The sequence below is a fragment of the Aedes albopictus genome, chromosome 2 (assembly GCF_035046485.1).
Source record: "Aedes albopictus strain Foshan chromosome 2, AalbF5, whole genome shotgun sequence".
Lineage (NCBI taxonomy): Eukaryota > Metazoa > Arthropoda > Insecta > Diptera > Culicidae > Aedes > Aedes albopictus.
Genome location: NC_085137.1, coordinates 234,834,188 through 234,852,594, shown reverse-complemented (window position 1 = coordinate 234,852,594; position 18,407 = coordinate 234,834,188). Strand labels below are relative to the sequence as shown.

At 47.3% G+C, this 18,407-nt stretch overlaps 1 protein-coding gene across 1 annotated transcript in view; it reads right to left on the bottom strand.

Annotated features, from left to right (window-relative positions):
- LOC109400999 (protein dissatisfaction) overlaps window positions 1-18,407 on the bottom strand; it is a 121,112-nt gene that overhangs the window by 21,319 nt on the left and 81,386 nt on the right. Inside the window, exons 4-6 of the mRNA XM_062851359.1 lie at window positions 870-1,639; window positions 707-805; window positions 406-628 (exon numbers count right to left, since the gene is read on the bottom strand). Of these exons, the coding sequence (XP_062707343.1) occupies window positions 406-628; window positions 707-805; window positions 870-1,639 (1,092 nt within the window). The remainder of the gene's footprint in view (window positions 1-405; window positions 629-706; window positions 806-869; window positions 1,640-18,407) is intronic.

Below are 18,407 nucleotides of genomic sequence, written 5' to 3'. Positions count from 1 at the left end.
AAGTACACTGGGTCAAATATTTGACCAAATCAAAGCAAAGCTCAACCATCAGGATTGACGCGATGCTTTCTCTTTAGCTGATTCCTGGTCAAATAATTGACCCCGTGTACTTGAGGCTATAAAACCATTGGAAAGAATTTGATGTTCGCGGTCCACCCCAAGCTGAATTTCATCTTGCCAATTTAGTGGGCTTCGTGGCCGTGCGGTTAACGGCGCCTGCGCTTTAAGCGTATTGTAAGCCACGGAACGTGGCTTCGATTCCCACTCCAGTCGGCCACTGGTTGTCGTATTCGTTGTCCGTTGTTCAGTAAGTCATGTTCAGTGTGTGCAGCCTCTGACTGAAGACGGTGTACAGCGTCTTTTAATTTACCATTCTCTATCGAAAGAAACTCAAAGCACACCAACCTGGAGAGAACAGTATCACCGCCTTCATGCAGCCCAGCTCGCTGAGATCCGGAGAAATCTGCCGAAAGCGACACAGGATCTCCTGCATCGTTTTCATCTCCATCTGCGTGGCAGGATCTTGCGGCAACCGGTCACGCACCTGTGGACTCTCGAGCAGTGCACTCAGGTCCCACGGGACGCTCCATTGGGCAAAATTCAGCAGAAATAACTCCTTCCACGATTCCTGTCGATTGGTTGTTGGGAAAAATAATCAGAGAAGTATTAATCATCATTAGTCATCGATTCGGCGGTGCTAACATACCTGTAGCAAAAGATGCTGATCATTCTTGGACAGCGTTTGGAAGGGAATCAGACAGCGTACCCACCGAACCGACATGAACAGCAGTCGGGCAGTGGTTTCCTGTAATTGAAATGTTGATGATAAAGTTTGTATGATGGCGGCTTTCTTAATCTTTGAAATTTACCTGTAGAATTTCCCAGGTAGGTAATCGTACTCCGGGGCTGTCGGCTGATAACGGTTGTGGGTGGGGAATCAATGGTGGTGGTGGAGGAGGAGGGGGTTGAGGAGCCGTTTCACCATTATCAGGTGAATTGTATCCAGGGAACATTAGGTTATTGTTGTGCATTTGATACTGTATGAATTCCTGACATTTATCGGAGCTCATGATAATATCTAGGACCCCTGTTTGGGACAGTGGGGAGGGAAGACTAAGATTGCTGGCGTTGATCGGAGTAGGGCTAAGGACACTGGATCCGCAGTCTACCGTTGAAGGCTGTGGACTGGTTAAGCTCTCGGATGGGGAATCTACACTTATCGAGCTTTTAGAGTTGGTAGGTGATGGAGGAAGTTGCTCCATTGGCTTAGCGTAGAATCGATGACTTGACGGGGAGAAGTCGAACGAGGACATTTTGTTCTGTTCCAGTTTGACGGAGGGCAACAACGTGGGAGGTAACTGGCCATTGCTGGTAGGAGGGAATTCAAATTTGTTTTGTTCTAATTTCACTGGAGGCAGGAGCGTTGGAGGCATATGGTGTCCCAATGGAGCAAAGGACAAAGGCTGTGGATGATGAAGGATTGAACTCTGCTGCATAGCCGAGTGGTGCAGGCTGGCAAAGTGAGGATGACCGTAGGACGATGTGTTCACGAATGGTCCTCCCAGATGGTGTGGATGAGCTCCGTTTGGCTGTAGGTGTTGCAGCTTGGGTTTCCGCGGACCGCGTTCGTGTTGAACAGCTGGAACGGGAAAGAATCGCAAAAAAGGCACTGTAACCAAAGCAATGAAAAATTAATTACACTCGCGTCACGAAATGGGAAAATTAGGGGAGTGAATGGAAGAAATCTACCCAGAAGCCATCGTTCGATTTCGATAGATCCGAATCTAAACCTCGATGAAATGGTGAGTGGCAATTTAAAATTGAACTTTTCTGGTGGAAGAGAGGTCGAAAAAAGAACTCCTGGGGCGAGAAGTGGTGCATTTCCGAGCACAGCAGACACATTATCGAATAGAGTAAGGGTTGAGGAGGAAATCAGGAGTTGCGTCTGATTCTCTTACAGGAGTGGGTTGTCAGGCCATAGATGCTGCCGTGAGGTAAGTGGGGTGAAAACTGTGAGTGGTTTAAGTTCAACATCCATTGGCAAACGGTTCATTAATTGTTATGTGTGAAACTTTGCAGCTTTTATTTTAAATAGGTATGGTGCCAGCGATGATGTTTCGATATATCTTCACTAGCCTAGCGGTTAAGGCTTTGTATAACTAATTTAGAAACGGTGTCTTCGATATGCGATTAATTCAAAGATCTTTTTAAATAAGAAATTTTCTCGAAAGTTTCGCAATAAAAAAGGCATGAAATCATAAAACTGGCTACGTTACATCAAGACTCGAAGGACGTTTTCAAAAATAGTAAAAACAGTTCCCATAAGCGAAAGTCATGATTGCCAACTGCACTTAGACAATTCCCGTTTTATAATATCATATTATGATGCTCAGTCACAACAGTGGGCAGAGCATGTTGCAAGAATACCAAACAACAACCCTACAAAGTCTAACTCATAAACAAATTATCAGAAAGCCATAGTGTTATGGAATCTATCGCACAAAGCATCTAAATAATAAATCATAAACCTTTCTCACTTCTAAGTTTTCCACATTTGTACGTAGCGTTTCTATCATAGTTACAACTCTCATACATTTCCCTTTTTCTTCCACCTGAAAAACTACTATCATCAGCATCACTCATCCCCAAACCCACAAAAATATCAAATCAACCGCAACATTAATGCATCTGGAGCGGCAGAGTTCATCTAAAATTATAGCGCATATCGAAAGCAATTCCAAACCACCGTGAAGCCCATTCATTCGCAATTCAGGGGTCGCAGCAGATCGTCATAGTCCTACCTAGGCTGCTAGCCTACACAATCGTCACATGTGCTTCCCGGTCGGTCGGTGGCATCAAACCAAAAGCCGACCATCAAAAGCGCGTGGGAACCGAAGCACTTGCCAGAAAGCCCCGACAACACTCGCTCACCCCATCCTCCCACACCGGAGAGCATAAATATTTACTTACACATGCTATCCACAACAGACACCTTGGGCCACCCTGACGATGGAATATCCCGACTGCAGCAGCAGCAGCTTCGTACAAAGCTATTTACCTTTTCACACATGGCACAGAGTTCTGCCCTCACCCTACCTGCCATTGCAGCATCACATCAACCTCATCGCAGACCGACGACGGGGTGGAAAAACCGGAAAATCATCATGAGTAGCGTACTTGAAACACGAAATTAGTTAATTTATAATTAATTTAACCTCGGTGGGAGAAACGAAACGTGAAACTGATATTTAGATCCCGCGTTTGGGTTTGTTTCCCTTTTTTCCCTCCAGGGAACGAATACCTCTAGCTAGGTGAATATTCGTGAGGAAAATAAAATCAGCGGCTGATGGAAACATACACAGTGCCAGTGCTCGTACAAATTTAATGCACTGTATAGGATTACTTAAATCGTATAGAGTACGATTGTCAGTTGTTTAAGAACAAGGATATTACTAAAAGACCACCTGAAAAATTATTGTTAGAAGACCGCACATTATTATGAGATGCTCTAATGAAAAACTAATTTAGGATAGGTTTGGACAGGACGTACCGACTCAGACCTAAATGGATCTCGAAAAGTGGAATAGAGCGAGGATTTTGTGTTGTCCTATGCTAATGTCCATGTCATCCACAAAACACCTCAATTGACCGGATTTCGTGAAAATCGTATCCCGGCTGTTGAGCCTTTCTCTTCGCACCACTCCTTCAAGAGTGATGTTGAAGAGTAAGCATGAGCGTCCATCACCTTGTCACAGTCCCCGACAAGATCCGAATGAAGCGGATAGTTAACACGAAACTCTTATACAGTTTTTACGCCATCCATCGTTGCTTTGATCCAGAGAGTAAAAAATTCGAAGATTGAAAGTGAAGATTGACATTCTCTTTTTTTTCATTCGTTTTTGGTCGCATTCATTGTCAGCTGAATGCCTCTCTTTTTTCATTCAATTCTCTGTCACGAATATTTTTTCGCACGTCCTAAGATATCCAATTTCTGATAACAGACGCGCACAATCAGACTTAATGGACAAATAGAGAACATAATTAATATACTAATCAACTATTCTACACAAGTTTTGAGGTGATTGGAAGTATAATCGGGAGTTACGGTCCAGTTATATTTCTCAGTGAAAATTGTCAGTGACAGAAAAATGAATGAATAGGTGAAAAAATTCATTCACCAAAATGAATTTAATTTTGATGCCTCGGTTGAGAATCTGCAAAATCCACGTTGAATTTCACTCATTGAAAATGAAAATTTTAAACTCTGCGTTTGATCAGTCTGGTAGCTCCCGAGACAGCCAGTTCTCTTTAATGATTTTTCACAGCCTTGTGCGGTTGATACTGTTTAGTTAGGATACCACCCTTAGTAAGGATTCCTTACCATCTGCTCCTATCATTTTTCCCGACAGGTGCTCATCAAAGTGCTACTTCCACCTTTCAATCACCTCACGTCCGTCCGACAGTAGGCTGCAATCTTAATTCCTACAGATTACGACTAGCGACACGAAACCGTTTCGGGATCCGTTGAGCTTCTGGCAAAACTTCCGTGTTTCTTGGGAGCATTTTTTTTCATAACATGGTCGATATGCAAACCAGTCAGCTGGAGTGATATCCATGTGTAACAATAAGGGAGGCTGTGTTTAAAAAAATCTGCTAGGGTAATTTACCAATTGTTGCACGCCTAAAAATTCGCCAATTATTGCATACCTCATAAGAATAACATGGAGTGAGCAACAATAGGCGAGTTTTTAGCTGTGCAACAATTGGAAAATTAGCCGGGGCCCGTGGCGTAGTTGGTCACACGTTCGCTTCATATGCGGATGGTCATGGGTTTGATTCCCAGCCCCGGCACTTGCAATTTTTCGTCAGTTACTTTTCCCCCCGAGAGCGGCTGACACTGACCCTCTTCTGAGCCTACAGCTCAAACGGACCCGGATACCTGGACATCGGCGAACTGCAACTCATAATGGACCCCCAATTGGACTGGAAAAGGAACAACAGCCACCCATCCCATCCTCGTACTCTTCATTCTACCATGAACAGTGAAAGAAGCACGAAGGCAACCAGTTCGATATAGAAGAATAGAATATAATACATTTAGGCGCTGCACAAAGTGTAAGTGCAGCTGTCAATTGTAATCGCTCACGTAGTGCCCAAGTGGACAATAGAGCTGTAAATTAGGTTAAGTGATTAAGAATTATCATTTGTATAGGTTCTCTTCAATAGGCCATATGAATAAAGCTGAGTAAATACTCTTTACTCAGATCTCTGTGAAGATTCACAGAAATTTGTTCCACGGCTTCACAGAGATTTAGTAAAAAGTATTTACTCAACTTTATTCGTATGGCCTAATGAGTATGAGCATTGGTGACCGTAGGGGTGGTGGGGGTAAAGTGGACAACCTAAGCATTGTGGTTGTTTCCAGTGGAAATGCGGCAAAATCCATCTGCTTTTCCGAGTAACATGGAAGGTAATGATGTACTCTAGAAATCTTGTAATGGATTACATTAAAAAAAATGTTTTCTTTGATTGTTTCTTTCACCAAAACGTGCATAAAAATAGCATGAAAAAAATCGGAGGGGGTAAAATGGACAATCGATGGGGTAAAATGAACAAGTCGTTAAAAGTTATATATATGTAACAGCATATTATTTCAGTGTTTTTAAAGGCAAACTATCAAATTTCATACGATACCTTTATTATGTTGTTTTCAAACTTTTAATACAAGCTTTGAAACACACTTAAATAAATAAAAAGAAAATCGCGTTAAGAACTGTTCCTTTGAATTCCACTAAGAATTTGCATTCTTAACGCGATTTTCTTTTTATTTACAGATATTCCCCTAACAAGCCCAGGTTAATCATCAACACTTAAATAAATTTTGTTAAAATAGTGTTAAAAACAAGCACTGTTTTGGATGAAAATGATAATTAATCTACATAACATATTTTTTTAAATTTTTACTTCAACTATCTTACGATATGTATGACGACGGCTGATGATTCTGGAGTTTGCAAAAAAAAATTATGAAATTTTGATGAAATTTGAACTGGTTGTCCATTTTACCCCCACCTTCTGATTATGTTAAAATAATTTCCAAAACTTGTTTTTTTCAAAACATATATTTTTTTTCGTTCAAATATATTTTTCTATGTGGACTTTATTAGTTTAGGGTGTAAAACTTGTATTTTTTTTTTTAACTTATTCGTTTATTTGGAAGGCTCGGGCGCCACTTGGGCATAACAGAGCCGAAATCATCTTTACATTTTTTTTTATGTTGATTTTACATGTTGTTTTTTAAATTTATACTGACTTAATACTAGGTTAGTTTTGGGAGCCGAAGTACTCGCGGCTGTTTCGAGGTTAGGGATAACAAATATATAGAGTTGGAAAGGAGGGAATTAAGGGACTTATACTAAATTACTTGCTATCTTATACTAAAAACCTTGATGGGACCGACTGTCCTGATCTGTAACGGGACTAAACAGAAAGGGCTTTATCGGAAGACAACGATAAGAAGAGGACAAACGGAAAGGGGGGCAACGAAAGACAGGGAGCGAACAACAAAACCAAATTTCGGGCAACGAAAACAAGGAACGTACGAGATCAAATTCTGACTTCAACACGTTTCAAAAACTGGTAAATAAGATCCATGTACTCCAAATCAAGGCCTGCCAACACTTCTCTAACGGGTTTCTGTTGTTTTCCTCGGACCCGAAGAGTTTCATACAGCTCAGATCTGACTTCACGATGCTCATCGCATCCCCACACGACATGTTCGATATCCTGGTAAGCCACGCCGCAGACACAGAGATTGCTTTCCGAGAGCCCAATACGGAAGGTATGTGCGTTTAACAAATAGTGGTTGGACATCAGCCGACACATTTATAAGACCCTTATTTTTGGCCCCGGAACCTCTCGGCTCGGTTTCAGAGGGAAACCGGCCCAAAACCCCAGGCTGCTGGTCTGAGCCGGCGGCAGCCTCTGGGGTGTGCTCTCACGGCCTCTTCTGGAACCGGGTCTCAGGGCGAACGGACGAAGGGGGAGCTTTCGGAGCGCAAGATCCTAAGTGATAGCAATACTCACGGTTAAACGATTTATTGTAGATCTGTACAAATACCGAACCTGGGCGGACCGGCGTCTTCACTGGCGGTGCGGATGGCTTCGGTGGCAAGGCGGTATCTTCGGTGGTGGGCGACGGAGCGACGACAACGGTAGCTTGGAGCAGTGGCGGTGGCAGCGGCGGGGAGCAATCCAGGCTTCGGGTACTGGTCACCCGGACCGGCGATGGCTTCGGCCCGAGGAGATGCAGCTGGGGCGGCCGCGATCGGGGAGACAGGCCTTCCTGGTGGGGCTTCGGGCACGTGGATTTGCCCGTGCTTGTGTCCACAATGGCCGGCTTTTGACGGCCGGGCTCTGAACGACTGGCCGCGATAGTGATGGTTTCGGGCACGTGGAACGGTAATTCGGCCAGCTGGGAGATGAACTGAGTGGGCCGGGCGTTGGAAATGCCGCAGTAACTTGGGGCCGTGCCCCAATCGACGAGCACAAAACAGCTACTCAGTTGACGACTGACGGGCAGCGATCACGGGCCACGAGGTTTCGGACTTGGCCGTAACACGGTGGTCGAGGGAGTGTCCGACCCACGCCCGATCGTGATCTAAAGGCGTTCACGGAGGTCCAGGCGATCGTCAATTGCAACGGATGCGCAACTGGCCTACTTTTGGCGTTTATTAAGGCCAACACAAACGGTAATCCGAATCAAAACGCGGTAGAATTACGTGAGGCTAACAGCTTTCGCTAAATTTCACCGCTTCGCTTTGCTGCTGTCTTCCAACTAACTATCCGATTTTCTCCGCCGAGCCTATCTCCCCCTCGAAGGTACGCTCACTCTCTCGGGTCATCCTTTTCCGCCTACACCCAGTTGCGGTTCAGTGGAGGCCGCCACCCACCGCACTCAGGCGGTGTATCTCCACACGTATGCGCATCACCGCCCAGGCGCGGAAAACAAATTGACGGTTGCGAGTTTGCGCCAACTGCACATTTCTTTCCCTGAATTCCTGCACTCCTCAAACTAAATCGTTACGGCAAATGTTACCCGCCGGTAACATATCCCCCCACTGGTCGGAGCAAGAGAAAGCGTGTAACACAGATTTCTTTTTTCATTCTAAACACTAATTGGAACTTAATAGGAATATAACTATAACAAAACGAATCAAATTTCAGCAAACAAAACATCTTCTATGATAAACTAGTGGCCACTAACAATACGCATGCAAATAACAAAAAAAAAACAAAACAAGCTATACGATTAGATGCCTACATTGGTTTGGCGATCTAGCAACGGAGCGATATACACACATACGCGTGAGCAACGACGTCGGTTTTCTCGCAAACGACTAACCGGATTGGGGCTCCTCCAGCGGAGCCCTATATCGCAACAAAAATCAAAACACTTTTTATTCACACGACCGCCGATTATCTTAGACCTCGGATCACAATACCGTACTGTGTCGACGCGCGTCGGGGGTTCGATCGCAACTGATCGAACACTCCGATGATAGCAGTAGGTATTTTCAAATGAGCACAAATTTCTGACGACTATTAACGACGACAAAACGACAGAGAGATCGCGTAGCACGAAAGAAGGTGAGAGTTACAGGTAGTAGAATAAACCTATCATATCACACTTGCGATTACCCTATTCTTCAAGCGTATAACGATAATTTTCGAACAGTTTCACGAAGTACCATGGGACTGTGTAGTTCATTGCTTTAGTTTATCGAGAGCTCTTGATCCGTACGGATACAAGCACGCGCGCGCGATTTAAAAATAAACTTATCGATCGATCTTTTTACTGCTTATAAATCGCATAAGTAAGCATGTTGCGAAAAGCCTGCGAAATCATAATTCACTTCCCATACCCCGCGGAAAGTATATGGAAGCTTGAACGCTTAGATTGAGGCGTAGGTAAGCATGGCTTACTCTTAGATTCCCGTTTAGTTGCTAATTTGTAAATCTCGAACTATTCATTTCAGAGACTGGGAACGGTCGACGGCTTGACCTTTGATGACCTATTCAGGCTTCAATAAATTGGCCGGCCATATTCCTATGTTGCGGCCATCAGAGTCCATCAATTCGTATGACGACGAACCGTGCCTGGCGAGGACAGTACAAGGTACGAATTGACTTCCTAACTTAGCACTGTAGAACTCTTGCGCATTAGAAAGTTTCACGTTTTTCTTATAAACGGTTTGCCCGACCTGAAAAGGTTTTGCGGGCTTACGCGTTCGCAAATTATAGGCGTTGGCGGCCTGAGCATGGGCTTTAGTGAGATTTCTCTTTACTTGTGCGAATAACTTTGGATTTTCTTCACAAATCCTGGCCAATCGAGCTTCGACGGTACACTCGTCTTCATTCTCATACCTTTTGTGGTCTGCTCCATTGAGCACCACTTCCTCCCCTTTTGCGACTTTGAACGGGCTGTAACCGGTCGAAGAATGAATTGTTGAATTTATAACTACTTCCACTTCAGGCAGCCGCGTGTCCCATTCGCGCTGGTTTTCTCTGGTGTATGAACGCAGTGAAGTATTAATCGCATGGTTCACCCGTTCGACGGGGTTTGCCTGCGAATGGTATTTGGACGTGAACCAGTGGGTTATATTATATCGGGCCAGCAAGGAATCAAACTCCTTCGAAGTGAAAGTAGTTGCGTTATCTGACAGGATAATCGAGGGAACCGAATTCCTGAAGAACCAGTGTCGAGTGAGCTCTAAGCAAAGTGTCTTGGAGCTAATTTTTGAAAAGGGATGCAACTGCACCCACTTGCTAAACAAGTCCATTGTAACTAGCACATACTGATTTCCTGCTTTGGAGCGCGGTAAAGGCCCAATATAATCTAAAGCGATTATCTGCCATGGCCTAGACGGCCCTCTCATATCCCCCATCGGAGGTGTGGTGGCGAAGTTTGCGGGTTTGATTTCTTTACAGACCTTGCATTTTTGTACGTAGGTACGGATTTGGCTGACCATTTTCGGCCAATAATACTGCTGGCGTACTTTAGCTAAGGTCTTTTCTGTTCCAATGTGCATGAAATCATCATGGCAAGCTTTAATGATTGCGTGGCGAGACTCTGGACACGGAATTACCTTCCAGTCATACCGGTGGTCTGCCAGATCGTTGTTAAAAACGAATTTCATCAGTTGGCCATCACTGACACGAAAGTCAGGATAGTCGTCTGGCCTATTTTCGATAGAGATCTTCAACTCATGGTACCAAGAGAAAGGGGTTTTAGCAGACACGGCCATCACGCTACGCGAGAGCGCATCGGGGACTACATTGTCCTTCCCCCTCCGGTGGACCACCGTCATATCGTACATTTGGAGGGACAAACTCCAACGACTAAGCCTCGACGAGGTTTTCCACTTAGTGCGCATAATGTACGTTAAGGCCGACGAATCCGTGACTAGCACAAAATGACTTCCTTCTATGTACCCCCGAAAGTGTTCAATTGACAATAACGCTGCGAGTCCTTCCTTCTCTGTCGCGTGATAGGCCCTTTCCTGGGTGGTCAATTTCTTGGAGAAATATTCAATCACCTTCTCTTGACCATCCAGCTTTTGGGTGAGCACACCAGCGATAGCATGATCGCTAGCGTCGGTATGGATAAGGAACTCCTGGTCAAAGTCAGGGCTTGTCAGTATTGGAGCCGTGATCAATTTTTCTTTGATAGCCTGGAATGCTTCTTCTGCTTCCGGCGTCCATCTCACAGTCTTCGTCTGCGATTTCAGAAGCTCCGTGAGAGGCGCAGTTATTCGGCTAAACTCGGGAATGAATCGCCGGTAGTAATTGGTCATTCCAATGAAGCGGCGCAATTTTGTGATGGTCGTTGGGCGACCGTATTCCACAATGGGCCTTATCTTCTCATGGTCAACTCGCAGACCTCGAGAAGAAAGTATGTACCCCAGGAATGGAATTTCTGCTAAACAGAAATGCGATTTTTCCAATTTAATGGAAAGATTGGCTTCTCGCAAGCGTCTCGCAACTTCCATGAGAAGCTGTACGTGCTCCTCGAACGTCTCTGCTACTATGACGATGTCGTCCAAGTATACAAAGACGTTCGGTTCCAGTGCACCATGGCCCAACACTCGGTTCATCAAACGAGCCAGCGTAGCTGGACTGTTGATCAAACCGAATGGAAGGCGGGTGAACTGGAACATCCCCTTCCCTTGCACACTGAACGTACAGAATTTCCGCGATGTTTTGGCCAACGGTATTTGGAGAAAAGCCTCGGTGAGGTCTATGGTTGATAGATAGTTGGCCCGAGGCAGGCGGCCCAGTATTCGTCCAGGGTGCGGAAGGGGATAGGCATCACGTACAGTCCTCTCATTTAACTTGCGAGCGTCAAGACATAGTCGTATCGCCCCCGAAGCTTTCTTGATTGGCACGATATTAAGCGACCAATCCGAGTTCGATTCCTCGATGATTCCACGTTCGAGCAATCTATCGATTTCGGCAAATAAACCTTGTTGGATTTTTGGGGCGATCGGGTAAGGGTAAAGTCTTATTGGTTTGTTTGTTTGACACTCTTCTTTAAGCACAATCTTATGCTCGCAAAGATGAGTAGTTTCGAGAGTGTCAGCCTCTGCAATTTTGAACAACCTTTTGACGTGTTCTAGTCTATCACGCTGGGCTGCTGTTAAAGCGGGCTGTGGAGTGTTCTGATCCGCTTCCATTTCTCCAGTTGCTGCCGAGATAGTAGCAACTGCCGGGTAAATTTGGAAGAGTCCCCAAAAATCCATCCCACAAATACAATCTTTTGTGAGCCTGGGGGCAACCAGAGTGGGCAAAACCCGTGTTTTTCCGTTAAAAGTGAACGGAATGAGAACCTCTCCTAACACTTCTAAAGGCGAACCGTCCGCTGTCTGTAACTCTACAGAATAAGCGGGCTGTTTGAGGCGAACATTTCGAAGTTTTTCGAAGATTGTGGAGTTTATAAATGTTAAATTGCTGCCACAATCGAGCAGAGCATTTACTGGCAAATCGTAGATTTTGATTTTTGCATGTGGACGATTATCGGTGCCAAGGTTCAAGGTAATTTTGTGAATTTGAGGAGGTTTCTCATCTTCTTCCATGCTATCTGATCTGCATTCGTAGAAACGATACAAATCCGGCAACCATGGTTCTGGTGAGGGCTCCACCGGCGCAACTGGAAGTCCCTGCGGCTTTAGGGCTTCCCCTCGAAGTTTTTTATGCAGTATGGGCAATTGTCTGATGTAAACCCCTTGAGGGCACACCTTCTACAAAATACCCTGCGAGGGACCGGGCATTTCGCTAATTCGTGGTCATCCCCACAGTTGAAGCATTCGAACTCACTTGGCGGCCGATATTCTGATACAAGTTTTGCCAGGAAGCTCGGTTTGCCAACTGCTCGTTTTTGTTCGGTCGGGCGAACTTCGTTAGTTGTTCCTTTTCCCGAGAAATTTTTGTTCGGTGGATGCTTGCTGTCCCCTTTGGGGTTGTTGAAACTCGGTTTGCTGGACTTATTCGGGGTTTGATTACCAGCAACGTCGTTTTGCCGATTCCGGTTAGTGAAGGTCCGAGTGGCTGTAACGTTTCCATTACTGGCATTTATGGCACAGTTTTCTCGTTTGGCCGTACCAAATACTTTGGAAAAAGCCGAGAAATCTGTGGCATCAAGGTCCTTACCAATACCAATTAAATCTTGGAGCGTTGAAACCCGCCTACCCACCAACGCCTTCCGACCATCGTAGCGTAGATTGGTCTTCAGGACCTCCACTTTTTCAAGGTCCGACATGGGAGTACTCATCGCTTGGAAGAGCTTACTCATTTGGAGGTAATATTGTTGAAAAGACTCCCCTTTCTGCTGGCGAGTCTGGTAAATTTTTGTTCGAAGAACTGAGTCTAGATCCGGATGCCGAAACTCTTTTCTCAGTTCCTCCGTAAAATGTGACCAATCTTGGAGTGAACCCTGGTTCCTTCTTGTAGAGTACCAGCCCAAGGCGGGTCCTTCAAGGAGATGAATCGCGGAGTCAAACAAATCGACGTCACTGGCCCGCTCAGAAATGGCCACCTGTCGGACGTGGGAAAGGAACTCATTCAGCTCCAATCCATGGTCGGTGCCAGCATATTTCTTCATTTTCCACTGTGACACTGGCATCATTTTACGCGGTGGTACGACCGGTGGTAGGACCGACGAATTCACCGGTGGAGGAACTTGTGGCCTCGTTGGTTGTGCCACGGGTTGCCTTACTGGCTGTGATGGCTGTGCTACCGTTGCAAGCGGTATATACGGGGCCGGTACTTGGGAAGGTTGAGTATTCTGGTCATCTCCCTGGTTTGTACCATTACCCCCCATCCAAAAGGGACTAAATGTAAAAGCATCGATTTTCCGACAAAACGACTCATTTTCATTGGCCGGGTTGGGAATTTGTCTTGGATATGGAATGCTACCCATATTTGTGGTAGTTGGTAAGACAACGGGGGCTGTTCCACCGACATTTGTAGGAGAACTGCCGCTGACCGGAAGAGAAAATGGGTCATTATAATTCGCCGTTGCTCTGGGCGCAGTCGACGAGCTAATGACATTGAAGTCAATCAGTGAAATGCTGCTCGCAGGCATTGGATTAGAAATTGCAGTGTGTGATGCTGCCGTAATCGCGACAGGCGGGATGCAATTGGCAGAAGAAGTTTGGCCAACCCCCTGAGTTTGCAGTGCTTCCTCTGCTAGGAAAGGATTTGTTCTATTGAGAGATGTACGGGGAGCGGGTGTTGGTGGTTTTCGAACCTCCTCTCTTAGCCCTGTCAACTGATTTGAAAGCGCCTGAATAAGGCTTCCAATATCGGTCATCGCCGCTCTGAAGTCATCTTTGGTCACAAAATTCGACACATCGGGTTGCTTCGGGATCGCCCCAGTGGGTCTCGGACCACTAATCCGTGGTGGATTTCCCCCAGCCGCCTCATCTAGAAGCTCTTCTGAGTCGGAGCTGGACTCTCCGCCGGTAGTGAAAAACCGATCTTCGGTCCAGAAATACTCAGAGAACAGCTCGAGTACTCTGTTGAATTCTGCGTTACTATGGGTTTTGACGTCCCCCACAGCGTGGTTCTTGATTACCGCTAACCGATGGCCGAGATGCAATAGTCGAGATTTACAAAAACGGACCCTATCCACAGGGTTAGACCTCAAAACGCGTTCCAGCTGTGCAGAAATGTTCTTGCACGCTTCCAAATCCATTTCTGGATCTAAGTCATAATGGACAATGAATTCGTGCCCTTCCCTCTCCTCCTTCAAAATTTGTTTCAATCGACGACGACGCTTGCAGCGTGATTCATCGTCCGCTATCAGTACATTTCGGAGAAGCAATTCATAGTCGAGCTCCCCTGGCTCGAGGTGATCAACGCGCAAACTACGGTAAAGTGATCCAAAATCCGGACCAGATACGGAGCGACGCGCCATTCTGAAGCAAAACGCGCAAAAAATAAACTCTACTTAGGCTTTTCAAACACCGATAGAAACCCGAACCCGGTACGTTGTTTGCGATTTCTCCTACACGATCGAAGCTTTGTATCACTCACTATGAAAATCAATAACCAATCGGCCTCACTATGTGGTTCAATCTGCCCACCGCGAATCAAAAGATAGTGCTAGGGATGTAGTACCGGTAGTACCGGTACCGAAAATACCGGTATTACCGACCAATTTTTGGTATCGAAATACCGGTACTGACTGAACCTTAGTACCGGTATTTTCGGTACCGTGAAATCTTTCCTGAGTTCGGTCATTAGTTTAGCCAATATGTAATAGAAATAAACGAAAACATTTAAAACCAAGTACTTTCATAAACAAACATTTCATATATGCTACCTTTCTGCAAATCCAGGATATCATAGCAATGATTGATTTAATGAACATTGAATTTTGGAAATGGATTTATTAGCTTAGAATAAATCTTGTTAGATAAGGGTTTCTTGTTATTATTTCGGTTTTTAGAATCCGTTGCATCATAAAGGAAAAATCAGTTAAATTCCGTCTTCACTTTGCAGCTTCTTCACCTTCATGGCACGACGTATTGCACAAAGCATTGGAACTTTGAGCACTTCCACAGTTGTTAATTGAGGGCTTTCTTTGCCTGCCATTGCATGAATTTGTATATTGTGAGGCAAGTACAATGATACACTATGCCCAGGGAGTCGAGAACGGGAACGGGAATTGATGATATTCTGTGCAAAATAGATTATTCTTCATTTTAGTGAAAAATTTCCCAGTACCGGTATTTTACCGGTACTACCGGTACTGTTAGCTCCAGTACCGAAATACCGGTACTCACCAAAAGCGGTCGGTACTGCGACCCCTAGATAGTGCCACTAATTTTTCATACGAAAATGCGACCAGGTGGGTATTTAAAGCAAAGTTTCAACTAACTGGAAAACTCCCCCAAACATGCAGAAGGAAGAAATATCCTAAGATATTTTTCCCCTCCTGAGAACCTTTTTATTTAACGTTGGGCGCCAGGTATAAGACCCTTATTTTTGGCCCCGGAACCTCTCGGCTCGGTTTCAGAGGGAAACCGGCCCAAAACCCCAGGCTGCTGGTCTGAGCCGGCGGCAGCCTCTGGGGTGTGCTCTCACGGCCTCTTCTGGAACCGGGTCTCAGGGCGAACGGACGAAGGGGGAGCTTTCGGAGCGCAAGATCCTAAGTGATAGCAATACTCACGGTTAAACGATTTATTGTAGATCTGTACAAATACCGAACCTGGGCGGACCGGCGTCTTCACTGGCGGTGCGGATGGCTTCGGTGGCAAGGCGGTATCTTCGGTGGTGGGCGACGGAGCGACGACAACGGTAGCTTGGAGCAGTGGCGGTGGCAGCGGCGGGGAGCAATCCAGGCTTCGGGTACTGGTCACCCGGACCGGCGATGGCTTCGGCCCGAGGAGATGCAGCTGGGGCGGCCGCGATCGGGGAGACAGGCCTTCCTGGTGGGGCTTCGGGCACGTGGATTTGCCCGTGCTTGTGTCCACAATGGCCGGCTTTTGACGGCCGGGCTCTGAACGACTGGCCGCGATAGTGATGGTTTCGGGCACGTGGAACGGTAATTCGGCCAGCTGGGAGATGAACTGAGTGGGCCGGGCGTTGGAAATGCCGCAGTAACTTGGGGCCGTGCCCCAATCGACGAGCACAAAACAGCTACTCAGTTGACGACTGACGGGCAGCGATCACGGGCCACGAGGTTTCGGACTTGGCCGTAACACGGTGGTCGAGGGAGTGTCCGACCCACGCCCGATCGTGATCTAAAGGCGTTCACGGAGGTCCAGGCGATCGTCAATTGCAACGGATGCGCAACTGGCCTACTTTTGGCGTTTATTAAGGCCAACACTGCAGGGCAGCAGGGACTAAAGTCCTGGGGCCTGACGCACCCCCCCGCTTGCGAGTCAGCCGCGTAGTCGCCGGCTAAGAATAGGACTACTAACCCCAATTCAAGGTGTCAAGCGACCCGTGCTGAGGAATGAGTGATCGAGGGGGTGAAAAAGATGCTCGATCTTTAACGGAGCCTGTGGGGTACCTGGGCACCCCCCACAGTAAGCTGTCCCTTACCGCGTTAATGCAGGGCTCTGGCGTGGTGGACATTCTTTCCCGTGCTACTCGTGGGATTTAATCATGAAGTCAAATAAAAATCAGAATCTAGGTGGAAATAGTGGTGGGATCAACCCCTTCGCAAGAAGCGGGTTGATGAGATCTCCGACAAGGAGAAGTGAGGAGATAGGCGCTGGGAGTTGCGTACGCAGCTCAAGCGTGGGTGCTCCAGTCCACTTCCCGGCAAGCCAGCCGGTGGAGGTTATGGACGGAGCGTGGTTGTTGAGGGCCGTCAACCGAGGATCCAAAGGACGGTCCGCAATAGAGGTGGCTGAGCAGCAGCTTGGCAAAATCATTGACTTTGCGTCCACTAAGTCGAACATAAGCAAGGACCTGAAAACGGCCTTGCTTCGACTTAGGGCGTCGATCGACGATGCCAAGCAGGAGCACGCGGCACTCGCGTTGCTGACTGCTGCAGCAGCGGAGCCTGCAAATGAGAAAGTGCCGAAGTTTACCCAAACGGAGGCCTTCTCCTTCGCAGGAAGTCCGAATAAGGCGGAAGCGACTGCTCGCGACAAACGGGGCAAGCAATCGCAGAAGCGGGCGAGGCAACCGTCAGGCGAGGAGCTGTCTGGCGGTGCCCGCAAGGCCAGGCGAATCATTACCCCGAAAGTCGGTAATAATGCCGGTAGGTCGGACCCCAGCCAGGGTTCCCGGAAAGCTGGGAAGGGTGGGCCTGAAAAGGCTGGTCCGTCCCGGAACGATGGGAACAAGGGGTTGCGACCGCTAGTGGGCCCTCAACAGCCACAGAGTAGGGCGATCCAAGGGGAGGACCCCCCTTGGACGAAGGTAGAGCGGAAGAGGAAGAAGAAGGCGAATCCGCAGGTAGTAGCGCAGGACGCCAAGCCAAGGCGTAGGAGGGCAGGTGCCAAGCGCGAGAAAGGCGACGCTATCGTCATCAAGACGGAACAGTCCAAGTACTCGGACGTCTTGAAGATGATGCGAAGCGAAGCCAAGCTTGAGGGTCTTGGAGCCGACGTACGCAGTATTAGACGTACTCGTACGGGCGAGATGATCCTGGAGCTGAAGCGCCAGAAGGAGCACAAGGGCGCCGCCTATAAGAGGCTGGCAGAAGAGGTCCTTGGTGAGGGTGTGCAGGTGAGGGCTCTGACACATGAGGCGACTCTGAAGGTCAAGGACATCGATGAGATCACCGAAGTGGAAGAGCTCGTCACGGCACTGCGGCAACAGTGCGATGTGCAGGTGGCCGCCGCAGCCGTTAAGCTACGGAAAGGGCCAGCAGGGACACAGATAGCTTTGGTTCAGCTACCTGTGGCGGACGTCAAAAAGTCCGTTAAAGTAGGGAGCATAAAGGTGGGTTGGTGTGTATGTCACCTGACATTCCACGAGCCACCTGAGGTTTGCTTCAGGTGTCTGGAACCAGGACACAAGTCGTGGGACTGCAAAGGCCCCGACAGGCGCAAACTGTGCAGGCGATGCGGCGCTGAAGGTCATAAGGCCCAAAGCTGCACGAGTCCGCCCATCTGCATGATCTGTACCGGGAAATCCTCGAACAACAGACATCCGATGGGTGGCCCAAGGTGCCCGGCCTTCAAGAAAGCCGCAGTGAACAACAAATCACAGTGCAGGTAACGCAGCTGAACCTGAACCACTGTGATGCGGCTCAGCAACTGCTTTGTCAGGCAGTTTCTGAGTGGGAGACGGATATCGCCATCATATCGGACCCATACCGAGTACCCGCCGGCAACGGCAACTGGGTCGCGGATGGGACCACAAAAATGGCGGCGATATGGACG